At 41.6% G+C, this 18,636-nt stretch overlaps 1 protein-coding gene across 3 annotated transcripts in view; it reads left to right on the forward strand.

Annotated features, from left to right (window-relative positions):
* The first annotated feature begins 10,902 nt into the window (after window positions 1–10,902).
* The window catches only part of Cdc37l1 (cell division cycle 37 like 1), a 35,922-nt gene continuing 28,188 nt past the window's right edge, over window positions 10,903–18,636 (forward strand). For 2 of the 3 annotated variants that reach the window (XM_029531173.1, XM_021196170.2), the window contains exons 1-2: window positions 10,927–11,220; window positions 15,705–15,986. In XM_029531173.1, the coding sequence (XP_029387033.1) occupies window positions 11,089–11,220; window positions 15,705–15,986 (414 nt within the window). In that variant the 5' untranslated portion in view covers window positions 10,927–11,088. Of the gene's footprint in view, window positions 11,221–15,704; window positions 15,987–18,636 lie in introns of all 3 variants that reach the window. The other variant, XM_021196180.2, reaches the window with a different exon arrangement.

The raw sequence follows: 18,636 nt of genomic DNA on the forward strand, positions 1-18,636 counted from the left end.
AGAGCTGCTTCTGCCTTCCCGGCCATCTACACACTGTGGTCAGTCGTACCAAATCCCCTTAACCCAGTAAATCAAAACTCTAGAGGCTTATAATCTGACTGCAGGTTTATATATCAATAAATTCTCAATTCACAAGATGTCCACACAATAATTTCAGAGCCAATTGATGTTGATATAAATTGCCCACCTAGATAAGACAAATTGTCCTGTAATTATCCATCCCTTATATGAAATTCATAGCTACCTGTGGCTATTTAAAGCCACCCAACATCCGGATCGCCCTGTTCTTCCTTCCTTCTCCTCTCTATCCCTGTCCAATCACAGGCATCTTGTTGTATTAATATTTAAATTAATTGGGGGATAATTCTGTTACAATATCTACAATATCCTCTGCAGTTGGAAAGTCACTTCTTTCAGAAAAAGCAGCTTGCTGATTAGTAGGCAAATCACAGCGTAAGTCAATCTGTAACAAATATAAAAGAGTATGATGACTTGTTTTATTATTTCTTAAGTATTTATGGCTAGTGAGATGACTCTGTGGGTCAAGGCACTGGCCGCATGAACCTAGCAACTTGAGTTCAATAGATGGAACCCACTTCTGTAACGGTGGAAATTTCATCTTGCACATCTTGGCATACACACACACACACACACACACACACACACACACACACAGAGAGAGAGAGAGAGAGAGAGAGAGAGAGAGAGAGAGAGAGAGAGAGGAGTCAGCAGTGGCTCACAGTGAGACTTCTCATCTGTCACAGTCACTCCTTCATGGTTTATGGTTTTAAATATGAAATGTCCCCTGACAGGCACATGCGTTTAAACCCCTGAAATACCAGTTGATTTCACCACTTTGGAAGCCTGTAAACATATAGCCTACCTAAGAGAACTGGGTCCCTGGGAGAGGTCTCTGAAGGTTATGCGTGTCTCTGGTTCCAGTCTAAGCCATCTGCTTCCTGTTCTGCCAAGATGTGAGGAATGGCAGCGTCATGCACCACCACCGTGTGCTGGTTCAACATGATGGTCTGCTGCCTCCAAAATTGAATCAAAATAAACCCCTTCACCCTTCAGTTGCTTCTGTTGGGTATTTTCTACCATCGATGAAAAAGTAATCCAGTCATCTGTCAACATTATAAGTTTTTATGTCCCTCTCCTGCCTCATTTGTCTTTATTTAGTCCTGTTTCCATCCATCCTTTGCCATTCCCATGCATTTATTCACTGCATATGTACTCAACAGGCACAGATCTGAGCAATACAGGTATGAATAAGAAGCTCTACATGTGATCATGTGGAGCTTACATTCTAGTGAGAGAAGAAATAAGAATGGAAAAGATAGTACAGTGAACAGCAAGATATATATATATATATATATATATATATATATATATATATATATATATATATATATACACACACACACAAAGTGGTAAGATGGGGGAATCACAGGTTAGAAATGAAGAAAGAACCTAATTTAGACTCAGTGGCTGGGCTGGGCTCTCTAGGTGAATGACATTTGACCTATGAGAAGCAGAGTTGAGGTGGATGGCTTTCCCTAGTGATTACTATCTTTGTCAGTTTGGGAGCCTGTGCTTGTGAATCTTATAGCTTTTTGAGTCTTAGAACACACCTCCTTTTTTTTGGAAGAAGGGAATATTTGAATTCTAAGGGAAGAGCTCACGTTTGGACATGACAAATTTTAAATGTGCATGATACATTTAATGATGATGTCCAAACTGCAGGTACACGGTATGAGGCTGATGCATGGGGGTTTAAGGTCAAGGCTTAGATTCCAACTTGGGAAATGTTCATACCCAGATGTTGTTGAAAGCTACAGTAATTGACAAAATCCTCCCCCACATAATCTGAAGATTTATAACATTAGAGGTCGACAAGAAGGAAAGGGTGTCAAGGAGAGCACCTTAGCAGTTGACATGGCTCTGTCTACAGTGACATGGCTCTGTCTACAGTGACATGGCTCTCTGTCTACAGTGACATGGCTCTCTGTCTACAGTGACATGGCTCTCTGTCCACAGTGACATGGCTCTCTGTCTACACTGACAGAGAGCTGGTTTCTTTGTCAGGTGGAGTGGAAACTTACGGGTTCTTTGGAAAATCGGTTGGATGGTTTTTTGCTGGGACTGCTTGGTGAAGGGCGTTATGCTGACTCACAGGAGAAATCTAATCTGATGATGGTGTAATTGTACAAGGTTGTGTTGCTGCTTTAAGAACTTGGGATTTGGTTAAAGAAACCTGGGAGAAAAATCTACCTCATTTACTAAAATAATACAGGGCTCTGGAGAAGCCATCTCAGAATTTTTACAGAAGTTGAGTTTAGCTATGAATAGAGCCATAAGAGACACTGGAACCTGTAGCAGGAAATATTTTAAAAAGCATCATCCTACACTGGCACAGGCTAATCTCTGGCCCCAGTGATCTCCCTGCCTCCATAGTTAGCCCCATGTAGCAACTGCCTATCTCGCTGTTCTCTTGTGGCAGATCCTGCTCACATTCCCAGCCATCCACCCCCTGTGGTCAGTGGTCACACGTCCCAGTAACCTGGTAAAATCAAAATTCTAGAGGCTTGTAATTTAGCAGTCAGATTTATATCAGTAAATTCTCAACCCACAAAAGGCCCACACAATGAACTCCAAACTCAATTGATACAAACACAAGCTATCCACTTAGATGGGGCAGACACGCCTTATTATTATTATTATTATTATTATTATTATTANCCTGGAACTCACTTTGTAGACCAGGCTGGCCTCGAACTCAGAAATCTGCCTGCCTCTGCCTCCCGAGTGCTGGGATTAAAGGCGTGTGCCACCACTCCTGGCACTAATTATTATTTAATTATCGAAGAAATCCCCAATACTTACAGCTCCCAGGACTGTGTGGTTCTGGCTCATCTTCCCTTCCTACAGATTCCATCTTCTCTCTTCCTCTTCTTTACTTCTTCTCCCCTCTCTGTCACACTGTCTCTAAAATTCTCAGCCCGCCTTCCTTTTCCACTGCCCAGTCACAGGCTCTCACCTTATCTTGTACCTGCCCTCACCTGCATATAGACAGCAACCCACAGAAACCAGACAGTCATTGATAGAAATTTTGGCATTTGAAAATGCAAACACTGAATGTAAGCAAGCAATCAGACCATTGAAAGCATGAGAAGCCCCCAGTAGATGAACGGATAAGGGAGACAATTGGTACTGGTTCATAGGAGTATAATGTCAATACCATAGGGTGAACCATAACTAGAAATATCAGGAATCAAAATGCTTGATGTTTTAATTGTGGTGAATTTGATCATTTCCAAAAAAAAAAAGCACGGCTAAAAGATTCGGAGCTCAAAGTAACATTGACACTAGAGAATTTGGTAATCATAGGAGAGAACAAGCAGGTTCTGGTGGCCTTGAGCCACAAAGGCTTCCAGGGTATTCTAGCTACTGTGGAAAGGGTAAACATTGGTCAACCGACTGCTGGTCTGAGATACATAAGAGGTAACCTCTTGCCATCAGGAAAGGAACTGAAGGGACTGTCAGCTGGAGGACCTGCAGCAAACAATACGAGCCATTTCCCTTTGGTCAGTCAGGAAGTACCAATAGGCAAGAACATCAAAATCAGGTATTTCTGTTCTTATGCATGTTACAGAAGGAAGTACAGCTTTGGATCTAACTACAGATACCTTTTTTTTTTTTTTTTTTTTTTTACATTATCCCCCAAAATTGAATGTTACAGATTAGCCACTGGTATGTATGGTCCCTTCCCTTCAGGGTCAGTGGAAATAATCTTGGGAAGGAGTGGATTAACTTCTCAAGGATTTATTGTGCATCCAGGTGTAGCAGATGGGAACAGCAAGGAAGAAATAAAAATTATGGGGTATGTGAAAAAGAAGATGCAAATTGATGCAGGGGATAGAGTTGCTCAACTGTTGTTTCTTTACATTAAGGGCAAGGCTGCTCCAGTAGAAAGGACAGGAACTTTTGGGAGTACTGGGAATGTGTGTTCTGGAAATCAATGGTTAATGATCAGAGACCCAAATTAATGATACAAATGAATGGTGTTGACATAGAAAGTTAGATACAGGAGCTGATGTTAGTATACTTTCCTAAAAGTCTTGGAATCCAGATTGACCACACACAATTTATAGGAATTGGTAAGTTATCAGGAATAAGACAAAGTGTCCAATGGATTATCTGTGTGGCTCAGGAAGGCAAACAGGGAAGCTGAGACCTTATGTGGCTGTCATACCCATAAACTTATGGGGAAGGGATCTTTTACAATAATGGGGGTACTCAAATTAATATTTCTGCAATTCCAGGGAAAGCAAATGAAGAAAATGGGTGTGTTATGGTAGATCTTGGGGAAGGTATTGATGCAGGTGATAGAGAACAATCACAAGCTGTACCCATGGTCAAAAAAAGGGGCACCAAGGACATACCAACAGCCTTGCCCCTTTAAGTGGTTATCCAACCAGCCTCTTTGGCAAGAGCAGTGGCCCATAATAAAAGAAAAATTGCAAGCACTTGAACAACTGGTTACAAGAGCAGTTGGCGGCTCAACATGTAGAAGAGTCTACCAGCCCATGGGATTTTCCTGTGTTTGTGGAATTCTCCTGTGTTTGTTGGAAAAAAAAAAAAAAGAAATCAGGTAAATAGAAGATGATAATGGATTTAAGAGCAGTTAATAAGGTAATTCAACCAGTGGATCCTTTACCATCTTTGTTACCAAAATCATGTCCTATATTAATAATAATTGACTTGAAAGGTTGTTTTTCATGATGGCGCATGCCTTTAATCCCAGCACTTGGGAGTCAGAGGCAGGCAGATTTCTGAGTTCAAGGACAGCCTGGTCTACAGAGAAACCCTGTCTTGATAAACCAAACTAACTAACTAAATAAACAAAAGGTTTTTCTCAATACCCTTGCATGCTTGTATTAGAAAGATAGAGAAAGGTTTGCTTCCTCAGTACCTACTTCAAATAATAGTCATCTACTAAAAAGATACTACTGGAAGGTACTTACACAGGGAATGTTAAATAGTCCTACTTTATTTCGTGCAATAACCATTAGAAATAATTTGTAAATATTCCCTCAATCTATCATTTATCATTATATGGATGACATTCTTTTGACAGATTCTGACAAAGATGTTTTAAAGAACATGTTTAAGTTAACACAAAGAATTTTGCCATGCTGGGGGTTAGAGATTGTTCCAGAAAAAAATACAAAGAGGAGATTCAGTTAGTTACTTGGGTTATAAAAATCAGTTAACAAAAGATTTGACCACAAAAGGTAAAGATGAATAGGGGACCAATTGTAAACTCTTAATAATTTTCAAAATTAATGGGAGATATTAACTGAGGTCTACAATGGATTAAGTATATATTAAGTAATTTGTTTCAAATAGTACAAGGAGATTCCAATTTAGACAGTCCAAGATGTCTAATATTCAAAGGAGAAAAAGAGTTAACTCTTGTAGAACAAAGTCTGCAAGAGTCATGTATGGAGAGAATTGATCCTAAACTTGAGTGTATTCTGGTCATATTACCTTCAACTCATTCTCCTACTGGACTCATTACACAATAGGAAAACAGTATTATGGAATGGATTTTCTTAGCTCATAAAGTAAAAATTTGAAGACATGTATAGAAAAGATTTCTGAATGCATTATAAAAGGCAGAACATGACTGCATCAGCTGGCAGGAACAGATCCAGCTGGAATTGTGGTACCTCATACAGATGCTGAGATTATGTCATTATGGGTGATTAATGAGGATTGACAAAAAGCTTGTAGTAATTTCTTAGGAGAAATTAATAATAAGTATCCAAAAAGCAAACATATACAGTTTGTAAAAAGAACTAATTGGATTCTTCCAGGTATAGTAAAGAAAACACCAATTCCAGAGACACCAACATTTTATACTGATGCAAAGAAGATGAGGATGGCAGGTTCTAAGTCAGATAAGATAAGCAAGGTGATCAAGTCTGTATACATCGGTTCAAAATTCAGAATTGTGTGCTATCCTTATGATAGTATTAGATTATCCTGAACCTCTTAACATAATTACTGATTCTTTACATGCAGAAAGAGTTGTTTTCCATATAGAGACTTCCGAATTTATGCCTGATAACTTGGAATTAACTTTGCTATTTGTACAATTACAACAGGTCATCAGAAGTAGAAATTATCCATTATATATTACTCATATTTGATCTCATACAGTTTTGCCTGGTCCATTATTTGTCAAGGAAATGACAAAATTGACCAACTACTAGTAGAAAATACGTTAGAAACCTCAAAATTTCATGAGAAACATCATGTTAGTGGAAAAGGTTTAAAGAAAAAGATTTTCCATTACTTGGCAACAAGCCAAAGACATAATTTTTAAAAAAAAAAAGTGTCCTACATGTTCTTTATACAACCAAACTCCATTACCTACTGGTGGTAACCCTAGAGTACCAAAACGAATGACATCTGGCAGATGGGTGCAGAATTTGGAATGCAAAGGTATATGCACCATACCATTGACATGTCCTCAGGATTTCAATAGGTAACTGCTATAAGATCTGAAAAAGCTGATTGTGTAATTACACATTTGTTGTAAATAATAGCACTTATCATGGGGATACCTACACAAATTATAACTGACAATGATCCTGCCTATGTACCCAATAAGAGGAAGCAATTCTTTGCATATTATAAGCATGTTATTGGTATATCACATAATCCCATAGGACAAGCAGTTATAGAAAGAGCTAATTGTACCTTAAAAGAGATGCTTATTAAACAAAAAGGGAGAATAAAAACCCCCAGGGGCAGACTAAATCATGCTTTGTTAACTCTCAGTTTTCCTAATGTTGGTAAAAAAGGAACAACAGCCATGGAGAGACACTGGGTTACCAAAAAACTGAGGAACTAGACCAAGATGGGGACATGGATATGGTTGTGCTTATGTATCTACAGGGAATAAAAACATACAAGTACTTTTCCATAATAGATCAGACCAATAAAGCTTATAAAAATCAGATCTGACCAAAGAATCCCTCTTGTTACTGGAGACATCAATGTCTTCACCAAGCAAATAGCCCAAATAATTCACAGACTGTCTCAGTTAGTGATATCTCCACAAAAACCAAACAATGCATGCAAATCAACTTCAAAAGGGCTAGTCCGAGTGATCAATCACAGAGAGACAAAGCATAGACTGGACAGACAATGCAGAGACTGGATTGTTTTGGGGAATATTTAAAAAGGCACCATCCTGTGCTAGTGCCAGCTACTGTCTGCCCTGGCAGTCTTGCCACCTCCATGGCTAACCCCAGGTGGCAGATTAAGGCAGACTCCTGAAGGGATATTTAGCTGAAGCAGACACAGGAGAGAGGATTTTCTGCTAAAGCACATGAAAGCACACGTGATGAAGGATTCTTTGCTAACACCATGCATGCACTGGTCCGCCTTACACTGCATAGTGAACTGCATTTGTCTTGATTCCATAGTGAGAAACGCACCAAAAACCTTCCGGTTGTGGTGCTGCAGTTTCTTGCTGCTTCTGAGGACTTGGGCTGATTGGCAGGGTGAAGTCGGCTGAGACAGATGCTCCGTACTGAGGCAAGACCCGGTGGAGGACACATGATGCTTGGAGGCTATAAATAAGACCCCAGGGACAGTGCTGGGGCTGAGCTTGGCTTGCTGATAGAGCTAGCTGTGCAATGCTCGTGGGTCTCAGGGCTTCGCTGATCTTCACTTCCTGGAGAGAGGCACAGCTGAGGACTTCCAGCATTCCTGCTGGTCTCTCCTGCTGACTTGTGCTGAGGCTGGGGTCTGGCTATCTCTGTTAGGCTGTGCTATCGCGGCTGATTCTTATTTGCTATCCCGACTCTAGCAAACTGGACTGCTGGTGTATCTGTGAAGTGTTTCCAAGCTGCTAAGCTGTGAACCGAACTGCCAATTTCCAGACAACACAGACTGGAGTTGCTCCAAAGAACCTTTTTTAACAGGTCCACTCCCCCCCCCCCCATATCCTTTCTTTTCCACTACCTCTGGAGGGTGGTGGGCTTTACATAGGAAGTGAAAGCATTGGAGAACCATCATTGAAAACAGGATTTGAAAAAATTAGAATTCCAGCCAGGCACCACTCAGGGCACTTTGTGGTTTCAAATAGAGAGGGGGAAATAAACTGTTTTTATTTTCTCTAACCTGTTACACTTCCCCCTTGACATTTTATGCCTGACCGCAACAAGGGTTGCATGAAAAGCTTTTCAAGTTTTATTTCTGATTATAAAGTTTTACACTTGTAGGAAAATCTTCTATCGACTGTAATAGTCATCCTTTTAAATTTACTTAATAATTTATATCCATAAAGACACAGAAGGTGGGAGCTGTGGTAAAAATCTGTTAACTCGGCGAAGTAACTCTACTTTCTTTACAAAATCTCTATTTACAAGCCTGATCTTAGAACTCACCTGCTAGCTCTTTAGAAATCTCTTTATCTGTGTCACTTCACTGAGCTCATCTTCCTGTCTATTGAGCTCCTCCAGCTCCTCAGCTCTCTTTCCTAGAATACTGTTTTACCTGCGTCCTCTCAGTTGCTTCTCTGTGGTTTACAAGTCCAAAAAGAGAATCCCTATATCTTACCCAGAGCTTCTTTCAGGATGGCTCTTCCAAGCCATAAGAGAGAGCGCTCAAAGGTCCAATTGCTATAAAAGAAGTCTCTAGCTCCTCCCCTAGAACTTGGCAGGCTGAACCACGTCACCATCATGGTGGGGGCTCCAAGCCAAGTGAGTAGGGGCTGAACCACTCCACCTTTATGATGGGGCAGCTCAAGGCCACCCAGCCCCACCTCGCCTCAGGTCATAGAGCAAATTGGGTCACAGAGCAAAGACCACTAGATCTCTCCCAAGCACCTTGCCTTAAAGGAGGCAGAAACTTTTTATTCCTTAGCATGCTTATCTATTGAGACTTTTAGTGTCACATCAAACTGTATCTAACTAGGACACACCCAACTGCATATGACAAACAGTATCTATAACAATATGGGTGTTCTATAAACAATAATCAAATATCCTGTAACAATCAGCACAATACGGGAAGGCTAAATAGAAGTTAAGACCTTTAGAATTTTCCATCCCTGGCCTTAGTCACCAAAGTGATTATTACATTTCTTCTATCTCTTCCAAGATTTTTGTAAAAGTATCTTTTATTCTCCGGAATAATTGTCATCTCCGAGGCTTACTGCCATCTGTTAACCTAGACCTAGTCCTGGAAGCTTCCAGCCTCCACACAATCTAATCTAGGCTGAGAATGTTTTCAGCCTCCGAGACCTGCTGCTGAGAAAGCTCACTCTTTCTAGTTCTTTCTGAGCAGTGGCTGGCTGGGTCAGGTCAGTTGTTCTGGCTCAAACACTTCTCCAAGCTAACTGACTCAATTTGACTTCTCTTTCAACCTCTGACTCTTTTGCTCTGCTGGGCCTCTAACTCTGGCAATATGCTCTAATTTTTTAACTTGCTCTTTCTCTGCCCTGCTCCTTAAAACAAACAAAAACAAACAAACAAACAAACAAATTGTAACGTCTCACTTTACATAATCTAATTCTGCAATTTGGTTTCTTTAACCCTGTGAGTGCCCCATCTGTGTAGCCCAGGTTGGTGGTGAACTTCAGAGTCCTGTCTCAGACTTTCCCAGGATTATAGACTTGTTCATTTCAGAGATATTTCCACATCAGCACGCTGAGATCTACTCTTCCATCGCTTCTACTTGCTTATTTTTAGCTTTCTTTTACCACCCCCAAACCGTCTTTGTAGATACATCTTTAGATACCACTGTAAAAATACTGTTGGGTATTTTCCTGGTCATGAAAGAGCAGAACTGAAGTACATAAGTTTTTCATGTCATCCCTCTTCCTTAAATGTTACACAGCATGCTTAACAGTATTTTTCTCATGCATCGATCAACCATTAGGATTAACTAGCCTTGAGCGTTTGCCAGTCAGGGCTAAGGCAGATGACTCAGTAGGTAAGAATGCTAGCCGAACAAGCATAGGACCTTAGCTCAAATCCCCAAGCCCGCACCTCTAACCTTAGCTCTCTAAGTGGGCTGCGACAGAAGGCTTGGTGTCAGTTCTCCAAGCTCAGTGAGAAACCTTGTCTCCAGGGAATGCTGTGGAAAATGACAGAGCGGGAAAACTGATGTGGTCCTCTGGCCTACCTCCCCACTCACCTCTGGCCCCCACCCACCGACACTTTGCCAATCAATCAAAGCTTGAAAGACTGATAGTCTGTTGTGTTATCTGATCGCACGTAGACCACAAGCCTGATTGTTAAACGTGCAAGTTGTGAAGTTAGACTTTCCTAGTTCCTAGTGTCTGTTTCTCTCCCCCTGGTCCTAGAAACTGATATCAGGGCCTTGCCTGTGTCAGGTGAGCACTCTACTGCCAGGGTACATTCCCAGTCTTTGGGTCCTTTCCTCTCAAAAAGAAAAGGGAGAGCGAGCACACGGATCTTCACGATTCTAAAAAGACACGAGGAACAGAAAGCCCTCTGATATGTCTACTACTTGACTCAATTCTTTTCAAACGTGCTTGCCCCAGTATTTTATTTTTAGTCTCCTCCTCCGCTGTACCAGGGTTTGGAGAACAGTCTTGTCGCGGGTAATTTGAAGTTATAGGAAAGTTGGCTGTGCTTTCCAAAACGGTCCCCCTCGACTCCGACTTAGACGGCTCTACACGAAGGAGCTGCAGTTTTGAAACAGAAGAGGGACAAGTCACAACACCCTTTGACCGCCGGGATCCGAACCCGCCGAAACCCTAGTTAGCTTCCCCGGACTCAAAACTCCAGACTTTGCTTCTTCGTCCAGACGTGGCCACGCCCGGTCACGCCCACAGGAAATGACGTCCCGGCCGGCTACTTCTTCTTCCGCAGTCCGCCGGCGGCACAGTCCAGGCCTGCACCGGGGGTGCATCGGCTTTGCCAGCGGCAGAGGGATTCTGGGTAACGACCGTGGCCGGCGGGGCGGCTGGCTCCGCCCAGCAGGTTCCACTCACGCCAGGGCCGTTGGCGGTGGCGGTTGTCGGGCCCGGACCAGTGGGACATGGAGCAGCCGTGGCCGCCACCGGGCCCCTGGAGCTTCCCGAGGACTGGCGGGGAGACCGAGGAGGAGAGTGACTTAGACGTGTCCCCCTCTTCGTCCCACTACTCTCCGGTACCGGACGGCGGCGCCCAGGTAGGAGCGGCCTGCGTTCTGCCGGGGACGGGGGATGGGAAATGTCTGCGGGCATCGCGGGGAGGGGTGGGGGGCTGATGCCAAGCCCCAGCTCTGGCAGCATCTTCCGCGAGAGAGGAGGCGATCACGCGCGCATTCCCGACCTCCACGTCCACGCACACTCGTCCCTGCACCGGGGCTGGTTGCCCCTCACCTTTGCAGGAGGTTCCTCCTCCCCCTCTCTGCTGCTGTCAGCGTGGAGCTTTGGGGGCCGCTCAAGTGTATAACATTGACCCTTTGTCCTCTGGTGCGTGCTTCCATCCGAGCCTTTATTACTAGCTCCAGCTACTTTGTGCACAGTTGGTAGGAACAGAGAGTGATTGTACTTCTATAATAGTACACCGAGTCCTGACATAAACATCTCACGTGCTCTTTGCCGCGCTGACATCTCAGCAAATTCTGTAAGCCTTGCCTTTGACGCTGGCACACACCTCCGTTTCTATCCTTGGTCCTTTACTGTATTCATAGTTTGATTCCGCGTCAGTCTCCAGTTAAAAACGTACAGCCACGGAATTGGCTTTTCTTTCAGACTTCTTCCGGAAGTTTCTGATACTACATGTGTTTTTCAACCCAGCTTTCCTGCCTCGGAAACTGTCAAGTGAGATATGCCATTTATGACTTTTATAGGGGTGCAGTGCTATGCTACGAACATCACCTTCTCCCGACTTCTCACATGGGTGTGTTTTGAACCAGATTTGAAAAGCATAGACTAAACACTAATCTTCTCAATGAAATTGATTGTAGGTATCTGATTTCTAGGCGTTTTTGCAAAAAGGCGGTCCAATATGATAACAGCTTTTCTTAAAGATGACCGGTTTAAATTGTCTGCCGGCAAGTGTGGGCCAATTATACCAGTCAGATGAGATGATTGGGCTCACACACAGTATGCTGTTTCATAACTACAGATTATGGCCACCCAACTAGTCATAGGGAAAATAAGGCAAAATGAGAACTGATGGGTCAGTAGTCACCTAGTTACAGATCACTAGTGTCATCTGTGTATACTTAGTATTACAGAGGGAGAAATTGAAAAGTTGCTGGTGTCAATTTGGACAGGCAAGGGAAGACCGCCTCAATTTCAGTGCACTGTGGTTGACTCGAAGAAGTAATCCAAGAAACCCAACATTTTAAAACTATTTTACCTGTGCATTTGTTTAGGTTATGGGGGCTAAGGAGGCTCCTATTGCCATCACTAAAGGAGATCTCCTGGGGTCATCTAAACAGTGCAGGGGCCCCACTAGAACTCATGACTCCCAGTCCCGTGTTCTTTTCAGGAAACTTCTGCACTGCCTATCTGGAGAAATACTATAAAATTTTATTTGGACGAGAAGGCTTTTACATGGTGATAAAGTTTACAAAGTCATTACTTCTAAGAACATATAATTATTACAATCCTACTTATATGTTATGCTAGCTTTAGGACTTAAAATTGGGGGTTAGAATATTTAAAAATATAAAATGTTTAATCAACAGGATTTTAAAAATCCATCTTAAATTACTGGCTTAATTTTTATCAAATATGAGAGACAGAGAGCTATCTCAATATAACAAATGATGTGTGAAAAGGCAAGCCAGAATTTGAGGACTTAAAAAAAGATGCTTGACAGAGAAACCCTGTCTTGAAAAAAAAAAAAAAACAAAACAAAAAAACCAAAACAAAACAAACAAAAAAAAAAGGTTGTAATTTTTTAAAGATTGATTTTATTTATATGAGTACTCTGTAGCTGTCTTCAGACACACCAGAAGAGGGAATCAGATCCCATTGCAGATGGTTGTGAACCACCATGTGGTTGCTGGGAATTGAACTCAGGACCTCTGGAAGAGCAGTCAGTGCTCTTAACCGCTAAGCCATCTCTCCAGCCCGCTTTTTTTTAATTCAATTTTCATACAATATATTTGCATTTTGTTTTCCACTCTCCCAACTCCTCCCAGATCCTCCCCAACTCTCCTCACCCCACTTTATGTTCTCCCTCTTAAAACAAACTACCCAAATGAAATCAAAATAAACAAACAAAAGACAAGTAAGTAATAAATAAAATTTTAAAATAATTAAAAATGCTAAAATGGAGCAAAAAGTCCACAAAAACCCCACAGAGTTCATTCTGTGTTGGCTAGCTACTGCTCAGCATAGCACTGCCCACCCTGGAATATGGGAGATGGTACTTAGTGATTTTCACTTTCTAGCAGGTACCAATTACAGACTGCTTCTTGGTTAGGAGTGGGCCTGTGCCCACTTGGCCCTCAGTGCTGGGATCCTGTGTGGCTGCTATTTGAGAGCTTTTGATGTAAAGTTGCTCCAGTAGACTTTAACCAAAATAGTTTCTTTGCAGAGTTTTTGTTTACTAAAATTATGTCCTTTTAAACTTTTATATGATCACAGATTAAAATAAGACTTGATATGGGCTCAGAATGCAGCTCTGCGGAGAATTCGTGCCTAATATAGGTTCATGTCCTTGGGTTGCTTCTTTTTCTTAGAAGACCCAATAGCATACTTAGTCATCTCTGTCCATGTTGGGTAGTATGACCAAATGGTATATGATAGTCTATGGGGAATAATTTAAATATACATAATTCTGGTAGTTGGCATGATTTGAGAAATATTTGCTTTTGTATCATTGGAAAGGGCAAGATCCTGCACCCCACTTTTAATAATTGTCTTTATTGATAATACTTTGTTTCTTACAAATCAAGTTTTACAGCTTCATTTTTCTCCTTTTTCTGGCTCCCCCCACCCCTGACATAAAAGTTTCTCTGTGTAGCCCAGCTATCCACTCTGACCTCTACCTCACAGAGATCCGCCTGCCTCTGCATCCCAAGTGCTGGGGTTAAAGGCGTGGAACATCATTGATAATTTTTCTTTTTAAAAACTCATTTTATTATTTTATGTGTATGAGAGTTTTGCTTTCGTGCATATGTGTGCATCTCATGCATTCCTGATGCCTTCCATGGTCAAAAGAGGGCTTTGGGTGTCCTGGAGTTGCAGACGATAGTGAGTCACCATATGGGTGCTGGAAATGGAGCCCAGGTCCTCCACAGGAGTAACAAATGAGTTCAACCATTGAGCCAGCTCTCCAACCTCATGATTTTTCTAGAGTATCAGGAAGTAAAAATAAATGTTTTACTTGTTATTTAGAGACATGGCAGTATCTGGACTTGAAATCCAAATAACTACTAAATAAGGAAACAGGAGGGCAAGTGTCCACAGACAGCCAGTAGAAATCTCAAATGTGCTAGAAAACTCAGGTTTACTACTGTGCCAGAACAGTTTGTTCAAAAAGTAAAGATTAGTTTATTCATCTAAACAGTTATTAAATTCTAACTCCTTACAAAGCCTGGAATCAGGGAGAAAATAAGTATATATTAATGTTAAAAATACCAATATAGCAATGTGTATACCTTGGATTTGGAGAGAGTGGATAAGAACAGGCTTAGGGATTGGGCAGGAATCGGATAGAGAACAGTGTTATCAATGGAAAGGGATAATAGGCTTGTGAGGGTGGGAAGAATAAGCCAGTAAGTAAAACTGACTGGAACTAAGGAATCTGTGCTTTATAATAATAGACTCTAGGAAGAGGCATGACTGCCACCTCTTTTCAAAGCATCATTCTAGTAGAGAATGGCTAATGAAGACCAAAAGGTAGGATTACATTTATACAGTTGAGATGTAAATTTATAAAGGCTTCCATAATGATACAGTTCTAGGAACAGATTAAGAGCAGTGGTTCTTAGTAAGTAGTATGAAGTTGTACATTTAACCAAGAAATCCTTAAAAAAAAAAATGCCCGCCACTTTTGTTGTTGAGGCAAGGAATATAAGGAACTAAACACCCATTGCATTTACATGAGTAGTTATGAAAATATTGAAAGTAATTTCTCCTGAGCAGAGCAGAGTCACCAGTTGGCACTTCTCGATTTCACTGTCACTGTTTTGATTAGGATTGAGGTAAGGTGTGCCTGTGTGACATAATCATTTAAGTAGCATTTTTTTTTATTAAGAACTTTCACATCATAACAGATTGTGATGACACAAACTAGAAGCCAATAAGTGGGTACTTTGAAGTGAAGGCCGGTCACTGCAAGAAGATCTTGCGGGTCAGAGCTCTGGTTTTCAGGATGAGGAGCAATGACTGATGCCCTGGACATAAGCTTTGCTTTCCTCCTCTGGGGAAGGACTCTGGAGCCTGCACATCTGATGTTTGTTGTCAGTCAGCTCTGTGAAAATCACTGGCAATTGCCAGCCTCTGGAGTGTCAGTTGTCAGGGGAGGGGCATCAATGAGCAAAGAAGCTCAGAGTTGAATTGATGAATCTAAACTGCAATTGTAGACAAAGAATACAGATATGCTGTATACCAAAACGTCATACAGAGACCCTTTGATGGAAACAGTCAGCTGTGTCGTTGCTGCTGCCTTCATTCCTTGCTAATACAGTTGTTACTTTTTATTTAGATGTATAGCCACGGGATTGAGCTGGCTTGCCAAAAGCAGAAAGAATTTGTGAAGAGCTCTGTTGCATGTAAATGGAATCTTGCTGAAGCCCAGCAGAAACTTGGCAGCTTAGCACTGCATAACTCTGAGTCCTTGGATCAGGAACATGCCAAAGCACAGACTGCGGTGTCAGAACTAAGGCAGCGGGAAGAAGAATGGCGACAGAAAGAGGAGGCTCTGGTCCAAAGAGAGAGAATGTGTCTCTGGAACATGGATGCCATTAGCAAGGATGTTTTTAATAAGGTATGATCTTTGTTGGACCATAAAAAAGAGAACAGGGACTGGATATGTGGTCAAAGGTAGAGCATGCAAGAGGCTCTGGGCTCCATTCCTAGCACTGCAGATAACAATGAAGGAGGAGAACCAGCAGTGTCTGTAAGTAACTGTTGCAAAGCACCAGAGTCCGATTAAATAGCCAGCATCTCCAAGTCTTGCTTCCTTCAGCATGCAGGGTAGTTGGGAAAAGTGAGGCAGGTAGGAAGACCCCAGCTCAAAAAGTGAGGTGTAACACAGGCCTGTGTGCTGAAGCTGAGATGTGAATACTTCCTGATGTTGCTGGGCCGTCAGCTTCCTGTCGGGTTTGTAACACATGCAGTTACTGAATTTGTAAATAAAGTCCTTCAGTTTACCAGCATGGGTTGAGTAAACTCAGGGGATCATTTTTTTTTTTTTTAATTTTATCATACTGGATTACATAAAGCCATTTTCGTGCAGGTCTACAGTGTACTTTGAGCTGTCCGACCCCTATGCCCGTCCGTCCTCCCTTTCCTCACCATTCCCTTCCTGTGAGTTGTCTTTGTGCCCCTCTATAGTTTCATGTTTCCATATGGTCTGTTCTTTAGTGACTTTGTACATCTGTAGAAATATGATTATATCCAGGTTCAAATCATTTTTCTGCAAATCACATAATCTCACTTTTTTGTGGCTACAAAATATTCATGTGTATGTGTGTGTATGTAGTGATGTATATTTAATCTTACTTTGGGCATCCGTGTTAGTCCCATAGCTAATAAAATGATGATGCAGCAAATTTTGATGTGTAAGTATCTCTAATATGTTAACTGCCAGTCTTTCGGGTAAATACCTAGAAGTAGTATTTGTAGCTGGGCCATATGGTAGTTCTATTTTTAGTTTCTTGAGAAAGGTTGTACTGGCTAGTTTTGTGTCAACTTGACACAGGCTGGAGTTATCACAGAGAAAGGAGCTTCAGTTGGGGAAATGCCTCCAGGAGATCCAGCTGCAAGGCATTTTCTCAATTAGTGATCAAGGGGGAGGTCCCCTTGTGGGTGGAGCTATCTCTGGACTGGTAGTCTTGGTTCTATAAGAGAGCAGGCTGAGCAACAGGGGAGGCAAGCCAGTAAAGAACATTCCTCCATGGCCTCTGTATTAGCTCCTGCTTCCTGACCTGCTTGAGTTCCAGTCCTGACTTCCTTTGGTGATAAACAGCAGTATGGAAGTGTAAGCTGAATAAACCCTCTGCTCCCCAACTTGCTTCTTTGTCATGATGTTTGTGCAGGAATAGAAACCCTGACTAAGACAAATGTACATACTAACATTCATAGTAGATGGGCTCTCTTACATTCCTGTTAGTGTATAAGTGTGCCATTTGTCTGCAACCTTGAGCATTTGTTATTTTGTTTTTGTAGTGACTACCATTCTGATAGTGGTAAAATGGAATCTCAGTGCAGTTTTGATATGTATTTCTTGGATGGCTGATATCAGACATTTCCCCATATATCTATTGGCCATTTGTATTTAATTTTTGAGGATTGTCTGCTCACTCCAGTAGCCCATTTATTGAATAGATTGTTTGATTTCTCATTATTTAGTATTTTGCTTCTTTGTGTACTGTAGTAAAAGATATTAGGGTAATGAGATGGTCCAGCAGGCCAGTATGCTTGCCACCAAGCCTAATGACCTAAGTTTGATCCTGAGGACCCACATGGGGAAGGCAGAGGCACTTGCAAATTATCTTCTGACCACCACACATACTCTATGGTATGTTAACACATGAATGTTCTCTCTCTCACACACACACACACAGAGAGAGAGAGAGAGAGAGAGAGAGAGAGAGAGAGAGAGAGAGAGAGAGAGAGAGAAAACAAACAACTGTACTCACGCAAACTAAACAAGTAAATGTAATAAAACAGTTCAATCTTAAAATAGGTATTAGACCTTTGAGGTACAGCTGACAGATTTTATCTCATTTTGTAGACCATCCTTTTGTGTTTGCTATGTAGAGACTTTGTATAAAGTCTCTGGTTAATTGCTGGTGTTAGTTCTTGAGTGACTGGAGTCCTGCTGTTCAGAGTCTTTGCCTATTGCAGTTATCTTGAAGTGTTTTCTGTACTTTCTCCTTTAGAGTTTCAGGTGTCACATTAAGGTCTTTGATGCACTTGGGTGAGATAAAGATCTAGACTCTTCTGTGCGTGGCTGTCCAGTCGGCCACTGCCACTTGAGGAAGCCGCCTTCTCTCTGATAATTTATTTTGACATCTTTGTCCACCATGGCTCTCTCCTACACAACTGAATTGAAGTCAAGTACAGTGGTACCTCTAGTATTTTCTCTTAGCTCAGCTTGTTTAAGCTATCTGTGGTCCTTTGTGGTTCTATTTGAATTTTCTTCTTCCTGATTTCTGTGAAGAAACACTGGGATTTTGATGGAGATCACATTGAATCTGTAATTGGTTTTGGTATCATAGCCATTTTTACAATATTAAATCTGGTCCATCAACAGTGGAGATCTTTGTATTTCCTATTTTTTATAGTTTAGTGTTTTTACTATAGATGTTTTTCACTTCCTTGCTAGAGTTAGTAGTCGTCTTCTTCTTCTTCTTCTTCTTCTTCTTCTTCTTCTTCTTCTTCTTCTTCTTCTTCTTCTTCTTCTTCTTCTT

The sequence above is a fragment of the Mus pahari genome, chromosome 1, assembly GCF_900095145.1.
Source record: "Mus pahari chromosome 1, PAHARI_EIJ_v1.1, whole genome shotgun sequence".
NCBI classification, from domain to species: Eukaryota; Metazoa; Chordata; class Mammalia; order Rodentia; family Muridae; genus Mus; species Mus pahari.